General features: G+C 44.1%; 2 protein-coding genes and 1 long non-coding RNA gene across 3 annotated transcripts; all 3 read right to left on the reverse strand.

Moving 5' to 3' along the window:
• Positions 1 to 2,036: 2,036 nt before the first annotated feature.
• LOC135368292 (uncharacterized) lies at positions 2,037 to 3,608 on the reverse strand. Its single transcript, XR_010414739.1, has 3 exons — positions 3,488 to 3,608; positions 2,851 to 2,911; positions 2,037 to 2,466 (listed from the first exon to the last, which is right to left on the reverse strand). It is a non-coding gene; the product is annotated as an uncharacterized LOC135368292 (long non-coding RNA).
• Positions 3,609 to 5,521: 1,913 nt separating this feature from the next.
• LOC135384087 (uncharacterized) lies at positions 5,522 to 6,295 on the reverse strand. Its single transcript, XM_064613321.1, has one exon. The coding sequence runs from the start codon at positions 6,293 to 6,295 to the stop codon at positions 5,522 to 5,524; it is 774 nt and encodes a 257-aa protein (XP_064469391.1).
• Positions 6,296 to 6,726: 431 nt separating this feature from the next.
• On the reverse strand, positions 6,727 to 7,536 carry LOC135384100 (uncharacterized). The gene has a single exon (XM_064613326.1). It carries the CDS (start codon positions 7,534 to 7,536, stop codon positions 6,727 to 6,729), a length of 810 nt encoding a protein of 269 aa, XP_064469396.1.
• Between the last annotated feature and the right edge of the window lie 6,914 nt (positions 7,537 to 14,450).

Here is a 14,450-nt window from a genome sequence, read left to right on the forward strand (position 1 = left end):
GTTTCCCAGCCAATATTTCAATAAGAAACGACTTGAGGTTAACAACAACCATGTATATAATATCCCGTACTGCGTTCTGGACAAAAATTGTTCCATAAAGAACGGTCCGGGAAGAGATATACTCGCATGGCAGAAAGAGATCGTTCTGTAGAATCACAGCCGTTGTTTTAGCCGTGTATGCGTTTAGTATGATTTATATCAAGCATCGCCTTAGCACGAGTCTCTTAGTAAACGACAGCGGTGCTTTGCCTCGCAAATATGGACACACCGAAGCAGCCCAAATAATTACTTCACGCAATTAGATCACACTCTTTAGGACAGTTAATCAGGTATTGTGATGTAAGCTTAATCAATTAAGTTACTTAGAAAGTGGTAACACCTCCTTGAGACACAGGACTTATCTCTTTTTGAAGTACAGCCCTTCTATGTTTGTTTGCTTCTTCCTTTATTTGTTCTGATTATTTGCAGGCGCGGTTGTGCCAAACTGAATGTCCTTCTCCAGCGCTCATATGCTTTTGTTGGATACAACTGCAGCGTGAGAAAAGTTTGTCATGCTTGTTATGTGGAGCATGTTCGAAAAAATGCAGCTCCACATATGGTCTTCAAATTGCAACAGAACTATTTGGAGCTTGAAACAGTTGTGATTTTGTCATTTTGGCCCTCGTGTACCCAGTCTGTGAAACGCAAACAAAAAAGTCTAACACGATATGCTTTTGTAATGAAGATCACTGATGATGAGTAAAGAGAATATACGAGTTCAAGTTTATTCAATATTTTATATTATTCATTATATTATTCAACGTCTTATGTCAAGTTTATACAACATCAAGTTTATTCAAGTTCAAGATTTATTTCTTGCACTTATGCGTTTCAGGATACAATGAACGTGCAGGGAGGTCGCAAAAGGCTACATTTATTGTTTTGTGACCTTGCTACAATGGCAATATATATTTTAGGAATGACAATGATCAGGTACGCTCTCTAAATTTGTAGCACTCAATTTTAGGTTGGAATGAGCAATGAATAGCAACTTCCATCCTGATATTTTCTCATATATGCTAAATTTTAAATTTAATGTGATCGAATATGTGATAATATAACAATAATATATAAGAATATAATATGTGATAAATGAATGTGATCAACAGTAGATGTAAACAACATGAGTAGCCAGAGAAGCAGGAGGAGCACGTTGCAAAAAATGCAGCTGCACATCTGAAACTCCAATCATTATCATCGTCATCTAAAAGGGAGTGTGGTAGCACTGCCGTGAAACCAGGCACGATTTCTGAAGATCTTCTATGACACTTTCCGCAGTTTGCACACTTTTCTGCAGCGTCAGACTCTCTCATAGGAGTTACTTTTCAGTAACGGTGACTCCCATCTTACATTTTAATGTGCGAGGGCTCTCTTGCACTACACATGTACGGTTTCCAAACTGCAACATGACGATTTGGAGCTTGAAACTCGAGCCCTGGTGTACCCTGTCTATGAAATGATAGCAACTGAATCATGTCTGAAACGTGATGTTTAATGGAAGATGGCTTTCTTGGTTGTGCGTTCTGCGTGACAAAGATGTCACACGATATGCTTTTGTAAAGAAGATAAGTGATGTTATGCTCTATGAATGAAGAGAATATACATTTTTCAAGTTCAACATTTATTCTGGCATATACGCATTTCAAGATACAATGAATGTGCAGGGAAGTGACAAAACAATACATTTATTGTTTTGTGACCTCCCTGCAATGACAATATATATCTCATGAATGACAATGTACACGTACACTATGCAAATTTGTTGCACCCAATTTTCATACATGCTGAATTTTAAATTTTTGTTTTGCTGCCTATGTGTTCAGTGTATTACAAATTGCTTAATGCAAACAACACTTTGTTAATTTCAAGCTTTTTGCTCCCATCTAAGATATTCCTATCCTGGAGGAACTGCCACTTCGACACCATAAAATATTCAGTAGGTTTCACTCTGGCAGGCCCAGCCACTGCAAATTTCCTGAATTGAAACCCTTCAAACTGTGTCATAATCTTAAATACGTCAATATTCCTGCAAGTAGTTGACATGCTCGATGACACTCCTCCTGCAGCTAAGGCAACTAAAAAAAAGAGTTCCAAGAGGCCGAAGGTAAACCTACAGCTGCACGAGTGTGATCAACAGTAGTGCATTCTCAATAAATAATTTTCTTCTTATAGCGTACATATGCATGCCTATTAACTGGAACAATTATCACAGTTCCCTGACAAGTTTTAATTTCTGAGAGTGTACTGTAGAGGCTGCTTAGATCAACAACAGTTCATACAAGGTATTATATACTGTGAATGCCTTTAAAAATCCCATGTGACACACATGCCTTTACTTTATGGAGGTGCTGTGGTAGTCAAAGTTTGTGGGCATTACGCAGGTTCTGCACCCATTTCTTGAGTATGTTGAGGCAGCTGTGAAGTAACCTGCATTGATGATGATTATTCCAATTTTTATGGTGCATCGACAACAAAAGAAATAATACATCAGAACATTGGTTTGGGTGCAACCAGTTAAAAATGAATATGTTGTTTAATAAATGCATTGGACAAATGTTAAAACATCAGTTTAAAACATGGTTTACAATCCCTGTATCTTCTAAAAATTAAAAAGATTAAAAACTATTCTAAGAAGAAGTACAATCTCTAATTATTTTATTGCTGGGTGAAGGAGCCTAAAGTCTAAGGTGTGTTTCTGATGTGAACATGTAAGAAAATATGCAGAACTGAGAGAAGCTAACCACAGTGCGTGCACTGAGGTTGTTCCTTCCTGTAAAGTAGAAACCAGTGGATGAGGAACGTGATACTTACCTGTACACCCAGCCGTATCACACTGCACAGATAATTCACTGGGTAGCCCTCATGACAAAACCTGTATTGAGAGACCACTTTTGCCTTAAAAACTGCTACAAATAGCACGACACGCTACAAATTATTACTATCGTAACAAGCTGACGATACAGCTCAGACACAAAGGCGTTATTCAAGTCGCGCCACACCACCGTTACGTAGGATTCTTTGTCACAAATCAAACCAAGGCACAAAACGATACCAATACATGAAAAAAGGTGACAATCGTGGTCTCATTATGACGTAATACCGAACTTGTGCGTGAAGGTAATTCAAAGAAATGAATGTGGCACTTGGCCACTTGCTTCCGTAGAGAACACCGTGTACCATGCTAGCAATGCATGCAAAAAAGCGCTCGAGTGCTCGCACATATATTGATGACAACACTACCTGTGTAGTGTAACGTGTTCTTTCAAGCATATTATGCACTCAAACTGTATTTGCCGCCGGGTATAATGCAAGTGTGCTCGATTGAACGTCGGAAGAGCGATCAAGCAACCTGCATCCAGTGCTCGTTTTGGGCAAAAAAACACTTCATAATGGTCAACTAAATATACAGAATGGACGCCTATTTATTCCTCGATAAAGAGTGACTCACCTGTATAAATTTAGGCCCTGTAACCTTGCCAGTACGGTTGGTACGACCGTAATTGCAAGAAGTTGCCATGATCGCTGCGGCGACTGTTGTGGGTACAGTAAGATGGCGGCCGGTTTCTTCACGCTCGCGCTCCCTATCCGCCATCCAGCCTTTTACAATCGAGATCAGTGGTCGTACTACGGAAACCGTTGGACGCCTCCTCGGTCTGTCCAACCTACTCCGAGCGTCCCGCCACACTCTCAGCCGTTTCGCAAAACGGACGTTTGGCGGACTCCCGACTTCAGACCGCTCTGCTACCACTGCGGAGAGGCCAACCACGTATATCGCCGATGTCCCTACCGACGACTTGGCCTTCCCGGTTTTTCACCTGACGCCTCCCGCCTTCAGCGCGTAGTCACCCCGCAGCAATTGACTCTCTACAGCAGCAGCATGCTTCTGCTGACTCACGACGCGACCAGTCTCCGAGCTCGACGAACAGCAATACAGACCGCCGCGACGCTCAAAACCTTATCAGTGACCTGCAAATACTCATCGACGACCACGAGACAACTGCATTATTCAATAACGGCGCCGACGACAATGTTAAAGACGACGACGTTGGCTACGAGGTTTCGCAGGGTGCAAACGAAATGCGATGAGTCGACACGGGTTCTGACATCGGGACGATGCCACGTCTACGGAGGGGGCAGTGCCACGAATCATCTTCGAGAAACTTCCAGGGCAGGCACGAAACGGTACATCTCATCCCGGCGCATGCTGAAGAAGAAGAAAGAAGCTTCCAGACACATCGCCTGCTCTCTGGCAAACGCATGTGCTGTTTCTGGACTTTTCGGCGCGACGCTTAAATGCTTGTGCGCTCCAGGCTGGAGCATTCATTCTTTGGACTCACTTGTGTTCAGAGAGCTATCAATCTTGTGTATTTGCTACGAAGTAGTCTAACAAACCGTTCGCTGTTTATTCGACGACTCGACGACCCATTTCGCTTCGTGACAATATATCCTTGCGACACGTTGTAGCACCATACGTTTGGTCCATAGGGATTCTTCGTTCATGTCTTTCAAGCTATTTTCTGCAGATATCTCGATCTCATCTTTTTCGAAATTCCAGTTAAGTCCAAGTACCTTGATTTGCCTTTTTTCGCGCACTTGTCTGTCAGGCTGTTCTCCCTCGAAGTCACTTGCAAATAGTTGCATCATACCCTTGGAGCTTGAAGTCCATTTCCTTAATTCCATGTCAGCTGTGCTAAATATCTCTCTTGCTTCTAAATAAACCTTTCTTGCATCCTCATCACTGCTTCCTCCCATGACCACGTCGTCGACGTAAACAGATTTTTCCAACATCCGCACAGTGTCCAGGTGCTCTTCACGGACTGCAAGTGTGCTTTTATCGTCGCTGCTAGTAGAAACGTGCTTGAGGCAATTCCAAATTCCTCCATGTCTCCAATTTGTTATTTTCCGTAGTATATGGTATGTGCTCCCAGCACAGCATACGAAGTGCATCTCTGTCTTCTTCTTGTATGAGAATCTGCAGGAACGCCTGTTTCACGTCTGCAACAAGTGCTACTTTGTGCGTTCTGAAGTTGAGAAAAACCGAGACTATATCGGGGTTAAGGTTCGGCCCTGCATCCAAACAGCCGTTTACAGATGTCCCGGGTGTCTCAGCTGATGAACCGTCGAAGACGATCCTGATCTTGGTGGTTGTTCTGTCTTCCCGAATGACAGCCTGGTGTGGCATGTAGTATACGAATTCACCGTTACTTTGACCTGCCTAGACCTTCTCTGATACACCCGAGGACAAATATTCCCTGATGGCTTTGGCATACCTTTCCAATAGGGTTGTGTCTTTCTGTAGCATCTTTGTTAGCTGCAATAGGCGTTTGTAGGCCAAGTACTAATTATCCTTCAGATTGACCTCGTGCTTCCATGTAAGTCTCACTGCATATCGATTGTTGACCTTTTGAAGATTCCTGGAAAACTCCATTAGTCTCTCATCATCTTCGGTTGTAAAATCTCCATGTTCCTGCGTCTCTTCTCTTCAGAATGCTTCTAAAAGTTCGTCTTCTAGTTCACATCCAAGTGACACTTTTAGCACATTGACTGCGGCCTGCCTAGTGCATCGGCATTTAAAAGTAACTGGCCTTTCTATCGCCCAACCGAGAGTTGTCTCCACCGCGGACTCGCTTATCCTGTATGTCTTTCCAGTGACAAGTTCCCAATAGTGGTCTGATCCCACCAGGACGCCTATTTGATCGTCTGCTACTGTTTCTTCGTCCCCCAAATGTCGCTTAACTTCGTCTGGTAGACCTTGCATGTTGGGATCCACTCTTGGCAAGATATTACATCCTATCTTCTCTACTTCGAGAGCTCTGATCGTCTGTGCATGTGTGCCCTTGTGCTTCTTTATCTTCAGCTCAACGACTCGCATCTCTTTCTGTGAAACTGCTGCCCCAAAAGATCCGATGAACAGATTTTCCGTTCCCAATATTGGACATCTTAGTGTCTTGGTTAATGACTTTGTAATGAATGACCTTTGACTTCCAGTGTCCAGTAGTATCCTTGCTGGTTGCGTGCCTTGCCTCCCCTCTATTATCGCTGTAACGATTTGAAGCAACAGGCTCCTTGAAAGTTCACCTTTTCTGTGTCTTGCGTCTCGTTTTTCGGATGCATGATATGTATGCTCTGTCGAAAGCTCTTCTTCTCCCTCTTCTATGCATCCGTGGTCTGGGTTCGGCGGTCTGCTGTGCCTTGGATGACTTTCCAACTCGTCCGCTGACACCAATGATGATTGTGTTCGCCTGTTCCGGCACATGCTTGTAGCGTGTCCGCCTTTGCATCTTCTACATTTAATTCTGCTGTTGCAAAGCTTTGCTGAATGCCTTTCTCCTGTACATTTGAAGCAGCGTCGCTCTTCTTTGAGTTTCATCATTTTAGCTTCATACGTTAGCGGTTTCTGGCACTCTTCTGATTTCTGGTTAGATTGACCACAGAATATGCATTTGCTTGTTGCGGTCATAGAAAAAGCAGCAGATGATTTTCCTCTTATTCCCTGTAGTTTTCCCTTTGCGGAGTACGAGGTGTGCTGTACCTTTTGAACTCTGCCCGCCATTTATCGTCGTCTCCTTGACATTTTACTAAGTCTGGCAGCCGTTGAAGTAGTCCCTTAAGCTTCTCGACATTCTCTTCCATCAACGTAACCTCTTCCGCTTCGTTCTGGTCATGCTGGCCATTCCTTTTTCGTTCTTATTCTTTCAGTTTGAAATCAACAGCGACTTGCTTTGGAATGCTTTTTAGAAGATTGGGTAGCAGCGTTGTAGCATACGATTCCAGTTTTATGCCCAAAGACTCCAGCCCTCTAGTGTTGACTTCAACGGTCTGATGTAGATATCGAAGTCCTTCCTTGTCATTTGTCGACATTACAGGTTTTATATGGATGAGAGAATCCATGTGACTGTCCACTATATTGTACGGGAGTCCAAATCGCTGTGTAAGAATTTGTACTGCATGCTCGTAGTTTTCTTCCGAAACCTGTAATCCTTCAATTGCAGATGCAGCGGGTCCCGTTGAGGACTTTAAGAGGTAGCTGAACTTGTGAGTCTTGGACATCGCCTGTCTATCGTGAACGGTGGTCTTGAACTGATTCCAAAATCTCTGCCACATCATTCTGTTTCCATCAAATCTGATCACTTCAAGTTTTGGTAATTTGACTACTTCCTCTCGTGAAGTGCTGACTGCTCTCCTTGCACCTTGGTCTTGTACACTTGCTGGTTCTCGCATACCTGCCCGCGCCAATGTTGCGAACGCGGTTGCTATTTTCATTTGGTAATCAACCAATATCTCAAATTCTCCATCTGCTGTTTCGGCAGTGATAAACTGTTCGTACTGGCTATTGGTCTCTTTCAGGAGACTGTCTAAAGCCTTTAACTGGTGCGTGAGTGTTTCTACAACACCCTGACCAACTCCCCTTTGAGTGGTCCGTTCAATTTCTCCGATAAGGTTCGTGACTTGCGTTCTGAGAACATTCCATTTTTTCGATACGGTGTCCTTATTCATCGTGATGCCAATGAATATATCTCACTGCTTGTCTCAGGGTTGTTCGCTCCTCGTCCGCCGTCAGGATCGGAGACGTCTCGCTGAAGGTGAAGTGCAGATTCACGTTGTAACTGGACAAACGTCGGTATATCTGGGGTTGCTGCTCAGGCTTCTAACAAGATGCCTGTAATCTGCTTGCGTTGTGCTTCTGGAGGTGGTCTATGCCGATTGATCCTGGTCACGGCACCATGTTGATGAACAAGGAGACGTAGAGGCAAGAATAATTTCTTCGCGTGAACACCCAGAGCGAGGGGGGCGTGGTTTTAGATCACTCCTCCTCTTCATCGTTTTTAGGTTACAACAGACATCCTCCTTAGTTAAAGCGTTTCTTTTCCTGAAGTCGACACATAATCTCCAAATTTCGCTCCTCTTTCGTACTTACACGACCAGTGAAGACCACGTGCTGGGCGACTCCGTGATGATTCCTCCTCGAGAATATTTCTCTCTCTCGTCTGGCATTGTCGTTTCTCATTTTTGACATACAACAGACGTATAATTTCTGAACGTACAGTAGACGTCTATTTTATTTTTTTTATGTCTAACACCTGGCTAGTTGTACATTATATCGAAAAAGACCTGTATATGGCCACACGGATGATGTTTTAAGCTTCCATGCCTTGATGTATAGGGCCAATATGGTGCCATGCGTAGTGTATTGTACATCCTGTATCAGGCGATCTAGGACCTACCTGAAGCAATACAGAATTCGATAGAGATCAGATATCTCAAGTGAAGCATGTTTAATCCCATATCAGGCCACAGGGTACATCCAAAGCCATGAGGTGGATTTGTGCATCCTGCATTAATGTCCCTGGAGAGAATCTTGGCCCGTGTGAGATGAACCCATGGGGCGTACACGTCTATTGTTGAAATGTACTATGAATGAACAACGTAAGGTAAAATTATTTGACAAATTTGTCGCAAGGATGAAACTCCAGTACTGTGATATATCTGGGGTCGGATTCACAAAGAGCTCGTGCGACGAAATCTGTCGTATCTCCGTCGTACGGGAAAGTTACGACGAGGTGTAGATTGACGAAGGGCGCGCGTCGCAAAATCTTCGCAGCTTACGGTGGAATCCTGCGAGAACTCCCGAGCAGTATTACGAAGAAAGATGGCGGCGTTATTTGACAGCGGTGGATTTGGAGACGGCAAACAAAGACTCCGTAATACGCGCTAACGCATTGCACTTTGCCACAGAACCTTCGAGACCATCCCCGAAGTGACATTGAGGCACTTTGAGGCTTGGTAACCTTCAACAAATGCTTCAACTTTGTGCTCCGTAAAATCGGGTCGCAGGGATTTTTCAAGCTTTCCATACACCCCGCTAAGACACCCCCAACACCCCTCCAAATTGTCAAGAAAGGCAAAAGAAGCCATAAAAGCTGCAAAACTGGGTGCCACACACCGCTTACAAAACACCCTCACCCACCCCCTCCCGCGACGAACATACTGGGAATATATTTGCTGTGTCATCGAACGCGTTTCGCCTGTGATTGCATGGCATCCATTATGGATACCGAAAGACCGAGAGCACGTGCAGTAACAAAAACGACGACTCTTATTGGTGCGATCACAAATTTTCGTCATCGTTACCATAGCGAAAACATAATCTCGCACCCTTTGGCTGTTTCTCTCCGAGGTGCACGTGACAGGAAGCGAGCAACTTCCTCTTCCTCGTCAAAGCGGGTACCCTCTCCACTACGATAGCTTTGTGAATCGCGCTGAGGACGCCGTCGTACGCGCGTCGCAGGCTACGACGTCTTAGCGCATCTTAGCGTAACTTACGATCGCGTTTGTGAATCCGACCCCTGGTCAGCAAAAGCTTAACTTTCCAAAAAAAATCCACGCTGCACAGAAATGTACAATTCAAGTGCTACAATTAACATGATCTTATAAAAAGTGACCTGATTTTCAAAGTATGTACATTGCTGTAGGGTTTGTATTGGTGCCCTAGCCTAGTGCTAGTATGTTGGAATAAACACATAGTACTGTTTGCAAAGTTTATTGCAATTGTAGCGGCCCGTTGACGACGACGACGACGTGCCCGTTCGACGACGACGACGGTCGTGAGGCCACGACCATCTGCCCGCTGGGACATTCCATCATCGCCGGTCAGAATTCGTCCTCTACATTTGCTGACCCGCACAACGAACACCATGTTCGGCGTAATTCGGCGTTTCATCACCCTAAATTTTTCGGCAATCGAGCAGCGAACCACCTTCTGGCAGGCAAGTCGCATCGGGACGCCAGTTCCACTGGGTACCCGCAGGGAGATAACAGCAAGTTCACTTTCTGGACTCCACTTGATTCATGATGGTCCTCCCCAGCACTTCTCCGGCATCAACCAGCGTTCACGCTCTCGTACCGGTCGCGGTACTGTCACCCACTCAGCAACGCACTCACTCAGCAACAGTCAACGCTCTGCAGCACTCAGCGCACTCACCAAGCACTCAGCGCACTCAACAAGGGCTCAACGCACTCAGCAGACACTCGACACAATCAGCAACCACTCAAGTATCCAAGCATTCAGCATTCACATCTCGTCACTGGAGCCCGCCCGGATCGCAGCGATCTTGTTCCCGCCATCCCGCTGTTGCTGCATCAACAGTCACAAGAACAAGCCGTGTGTCCAGACGCCCACCATTCACGGGTCGTCCTTGTTCTCCTCTTCATGGTACCGACGCGGACCTCAACCGCATGCACCGCTCCGCGTCAGGGAGGGAGAGTGATGTGGCGGCCCGTGGACGACGACAACGACGACGTGCCTCTGCTGCCGCGCGCCACTGCGCCCGGCACCCAGTTCTACCGGCACCGTCTTAGCGTGAGGCCACGACCATCTGCCCGCTGGGACATTCCATCATCGCCCGTCAGGACTAATGTAGAGGAAGACCTTCGTCCTCTACACAATCTATAACAACATTGCATGCAGTAGTACACGCACACTGTCATTAAAGCTTCTGGCCTCCTGCTGTAGAAAATTAACATTTCTGCGAAATGAGATTGATACGTAAATCTTCTGGGTTTCATGGGCAACAGAAAACAAGAAAAGAAACATTCTCCCAAGACTGCTTTCGGACTTGTCCCATCTTGTCCAACCTTTCGTGCCCACCATCAGTGCACAATACTGATGTTCACTTGCATGATAAAAGTGCAAAAAGACAACGAGGATGAAACAAACTACACAGACATGCACACACTTCCAATGCAATTTTACTGCATGCAGACTTGCTTGGTACTGAGGAGCAGAAACAGACAAAGACGAGTTAGAACACATTAAAGCATACACCACTGGTGCCATCTGTGCTGACTGTTTTATGTGTTCTAATTCATTGTCTTTCTGCAGCTGCCCCTCAACACCAAGCATAATGTACCAACTACCCCAGACTTATTCCTGCCTCACAGACTTGCTCACGCATGCATGCATAAAATGGGCCACAGCTCCATTCCTCAGCAAGGGGCTTGAAAGGCTGGGTTTCCGCATGATACCGTTGCGGTGTTAGCAAGACTAATCCTAAAAATAGATTGTCGAAAATAATGTTGAAGGAAGTACACGCAACAAGCGGGAACTGAGGCACCGCAGTGCAAACAGGCTGTTTGCACGCAATAATTAAATTAAGTTGCATAATGAATCTCTAACCACTGCTCACCAAAGGCAGCATTTTTTCCCTGAATTCGGGAGTTTATGGGGGCAGCAAACTATTCCAATCAAAACCAGACGCTTTTTCACAACATTTCGACAAACAAATTTGACAGCGAAAATTCAGTCGCTGGGCAAAAGTGCGCTAGCTGCCATCCAAATACGCTTCCTCACGTGTAAAAACAAACCAAACGATGTCCCAGTCATACTTTTCACCTTTATCAACGTGTCTGTTATCAGCAGTCAGCCACTGATAATGATGGGCTGTGTCCCTTGGAATAGATCTTGATCATTCCTTTCCATTTTGTCTTAAGTAAAGGTGGAGCCAAGAGTAAAGCAATAAAGCTGGAGCCAAGATTTTCGCACACTCAAATTTCACCCGACATGCTTCATCCGGGATCACTCTGGTTTACATTTCGCAAAAATAAACTTCGAGAATAAACTCCTCGAAATAAATTACGAAAAAATCCACGTGTAGAGATAACGCCGTAAAACTCAACTTTTGCAATACAAACACTTCACATTCAAACTTTCAAAATAAATCGTCTCTGATTGGTCGAACAGGCACGACAGCCTCAGAGCAGCGAAGGCTTTTGGCTCCTGCGTCTCAAAGTAGTTCCCCGCAGGGTGAGGCTCTTTACGGTGGGCTGGGAACGAGAGTACCCGAGTCAGGACGAATAGACGAATCGTTTACTGTATTTTCCGCCGGCTATCAGGATTCTGTTGACACTGCAGTTAATGCTTTGTTCTGCTGCTCGCCTGTCAAATTTGAGTATGTCGAACTCTGAATTCGTGTCGTCTCACCAAATGAGTTCCTGGTGTTGGTTCAAGCTATGGTGGACACCTGCTATATTATGAACATTGTCGCGAACATCGCCATTCTCCTGCAAGGCTGCCTTGGTTGTGAAATCGTACAGTTGAAAAGTGACGATCGATGAAAAAGTCTGATTCCGATAACGTGTGGATGTGTTGTGTTTGTCCGTCTGTATGTGTTTGTGTGTGTTCCATCCTCAGAACAGTAGAATCGTGAAATCGGAACCTGCCTGTGGTTTTCCTTGTGAGCCTACGTTCTGATAAATGCAGAGAACAGGTACTAGACAGACTCTCAAAATGCATTTCTGCAAATAAGCTGCATATAAATGTGAAGAAATTGTTTGTTTGTTTGCAAGAAAAAACTATTTTCTCTCGGGTGAATAACTTGAGTCAGCAGAGGTGCCTTCATTTTTTGTAGCCAGCATACAGTAATCTCAAAGTGTAACGAAATAAGATTCTAATTTCAGGAAGGTCCACATTGATTCGCGCACCTTCCTAGACAACGATTTGCCATGCAAAAGCTGCAAGGAATGTATCTAGACATAATACTTCAAGCACTTTGTTTTCAGTGGTCTTTGAATACCCTGGAACCTAAGAATGCCATTTTCAAAGTCTTAAAAACCATTAAATTTCCTGACAGAAATTTTTGCATCTTTTTTATTCGCGTGGATATACAGTGCAAATTCTGGTTATCAGATGTCGGAACTGAAGAAAAACAAGCACAATAAGTAACTGAAGAAATGAATGGTACCCTCTGTTGTATTTGTTTGCCTTCCTTTCTCTCCTATGATCTTCACATTCAGAAATCCCCAAGTACGTTTCTTAGCAGGTCGCTCTTTATGCTAAGCAGCCACGCAAAGAAGAGGTCTAAAATTTACGGTACCAGCTACTTCATTGTATGGTACCCTTGCACCTATTTTTACAGCTTATAAATATTGTGCTGAAACATGAAATCGCTATAAAACTTGCATCCTGCTTGAGTTCTGCATCGTTGTTTCTTCCTCACGTTCAAGTGAAAGGGCACAAAGAACGCTCCGAGATTTACTCTCACACAACCATTATTTCGGGGCCATGTCCTCGCACTAAATGGTGACGAGCATACTTTTGAAAACTATAGCTGTACATAGGGAAACGTTGCATTTGCACCGACCTTTTATTTCCAATAATTAAACGAGACCTAATTAGTACATCCACTTTGGATGTAGAACATGTTGTCATCCCTTATAACTGCAAAAACATGATTTCTCCAAGAATAAAAAAAATCAGTCCATGTACACGCTATATGCACCGCACCTACTAGAAATTAACCAATTACTGAAACCAAATTTACTGAAAATATACTGGTATTTGTGCGATGTATGGCCCACATTTTCTTTTTGACCAGCTCTGCCAGTGTGAGAGCTCCTATGCCAGACTAGCTAATTCCTCTTCTTTGTCCTCCATGCGGTCACATATACAGGGTGTCCACGCTAAGTGTGAACAGATTTTTTTAAAATATATATAACACTTTTTCCAAGATGAAATCAATTGCACTATAGCACATGCTAAAGGGCACTCCCTAGCAGGGCATTAGCAAAGTCCAAAGGCAATGTCTTAATTAACTTTTTAATTATAAAAGCTACAAAGTTCTCCCAATGAGAACATCTGTTCCTTTCGGTCACCTGATATCGTAGCCGTTTTCAGAACAAAAATCCGTTCGATAGCTCACCCGCAAAAAATTCGTGAAGGAACGCCATTTTTTTCTTTATTTTGTTCATTGCGCTTCTTAGAAGACGCGTCTTTCTTTCACCCCCAATGTGAGAGGGAGGAAGAGCACACTATCGCCTCTCGCGTCCTGGAAAAAGATTCAAAGGGAACAGAAAATGGAACCCAAGATAAGGTCAGTTCCGATAGAGTCACCCGGTACATTTGTGTTTGTTTTGTTTCCGCAAGTTAAAGCTCATCTTCGACACATGAGGCGGCGCTATGCTCCTTCCCCCTCTCCCGTTGGGGATGAAGGAAATGCGCGTCTTCTAAGAAGCGCAATGAACAAAATAAAGAAAAAAATGGCGTTCCTTCACGAATTTTTTGCGGGCGATCTATCGAACGGATTTTTGTTCTGAAAATGGCTAGGATATCAGGTGACCGAAAGGAACAGACGTTCTCATTGGGACAACTTTGTAGCTTTTATAATTTAAAAGTTAGTTAATGAAAGTTAATTAAGACATTGCCTTTGGACTTTGCTAATGCCCTGCTAGGGAGTGCCCTTCAGCACATGCTATATTGCAATCGATTTCATCTTGGAAAAAGTGTTATATATTTTTCTAAAAAATATGTTCACACTTAGCGTGGACACCCTGTATGTTAGACTACAAGGAAGATAGCTGGTACTAACAGATCCAAACAGGTGAATTAACATGAACAGAATCACATAGCAGAGTGA

Source organism: Ornithodoros turicata, chromosome 1 (genome assembly GCF_037126465.1).
Source record: "Ornithodoros turicata isolate Travis chromosome 1, ASM3712646v1, whole genome shotgun sequence".
NCBI lineage: Eukaryota > Metazoa > Arthropoda > Arachnida > Ixodida > Argasidae > Ornithodoros > Ornithodoros turicata.

Excerpts from the sequence above, each read along its gene's own strand:
- LOC135384087 (XM_064613321.1), bottom strand. The coding sequence starts at position 6,295 with ATGTGCCGGAACAGGCGAACACAATCATCATTGGTGTCAGCGGACGAG.
- LOC135384100 (XM_064613326.1), bottom strand. The coding sequence starts at position 7,536 with ATGAATAAGGACACCGTATCGAAAAAATGGAATGTTCTCAGAACGCAA.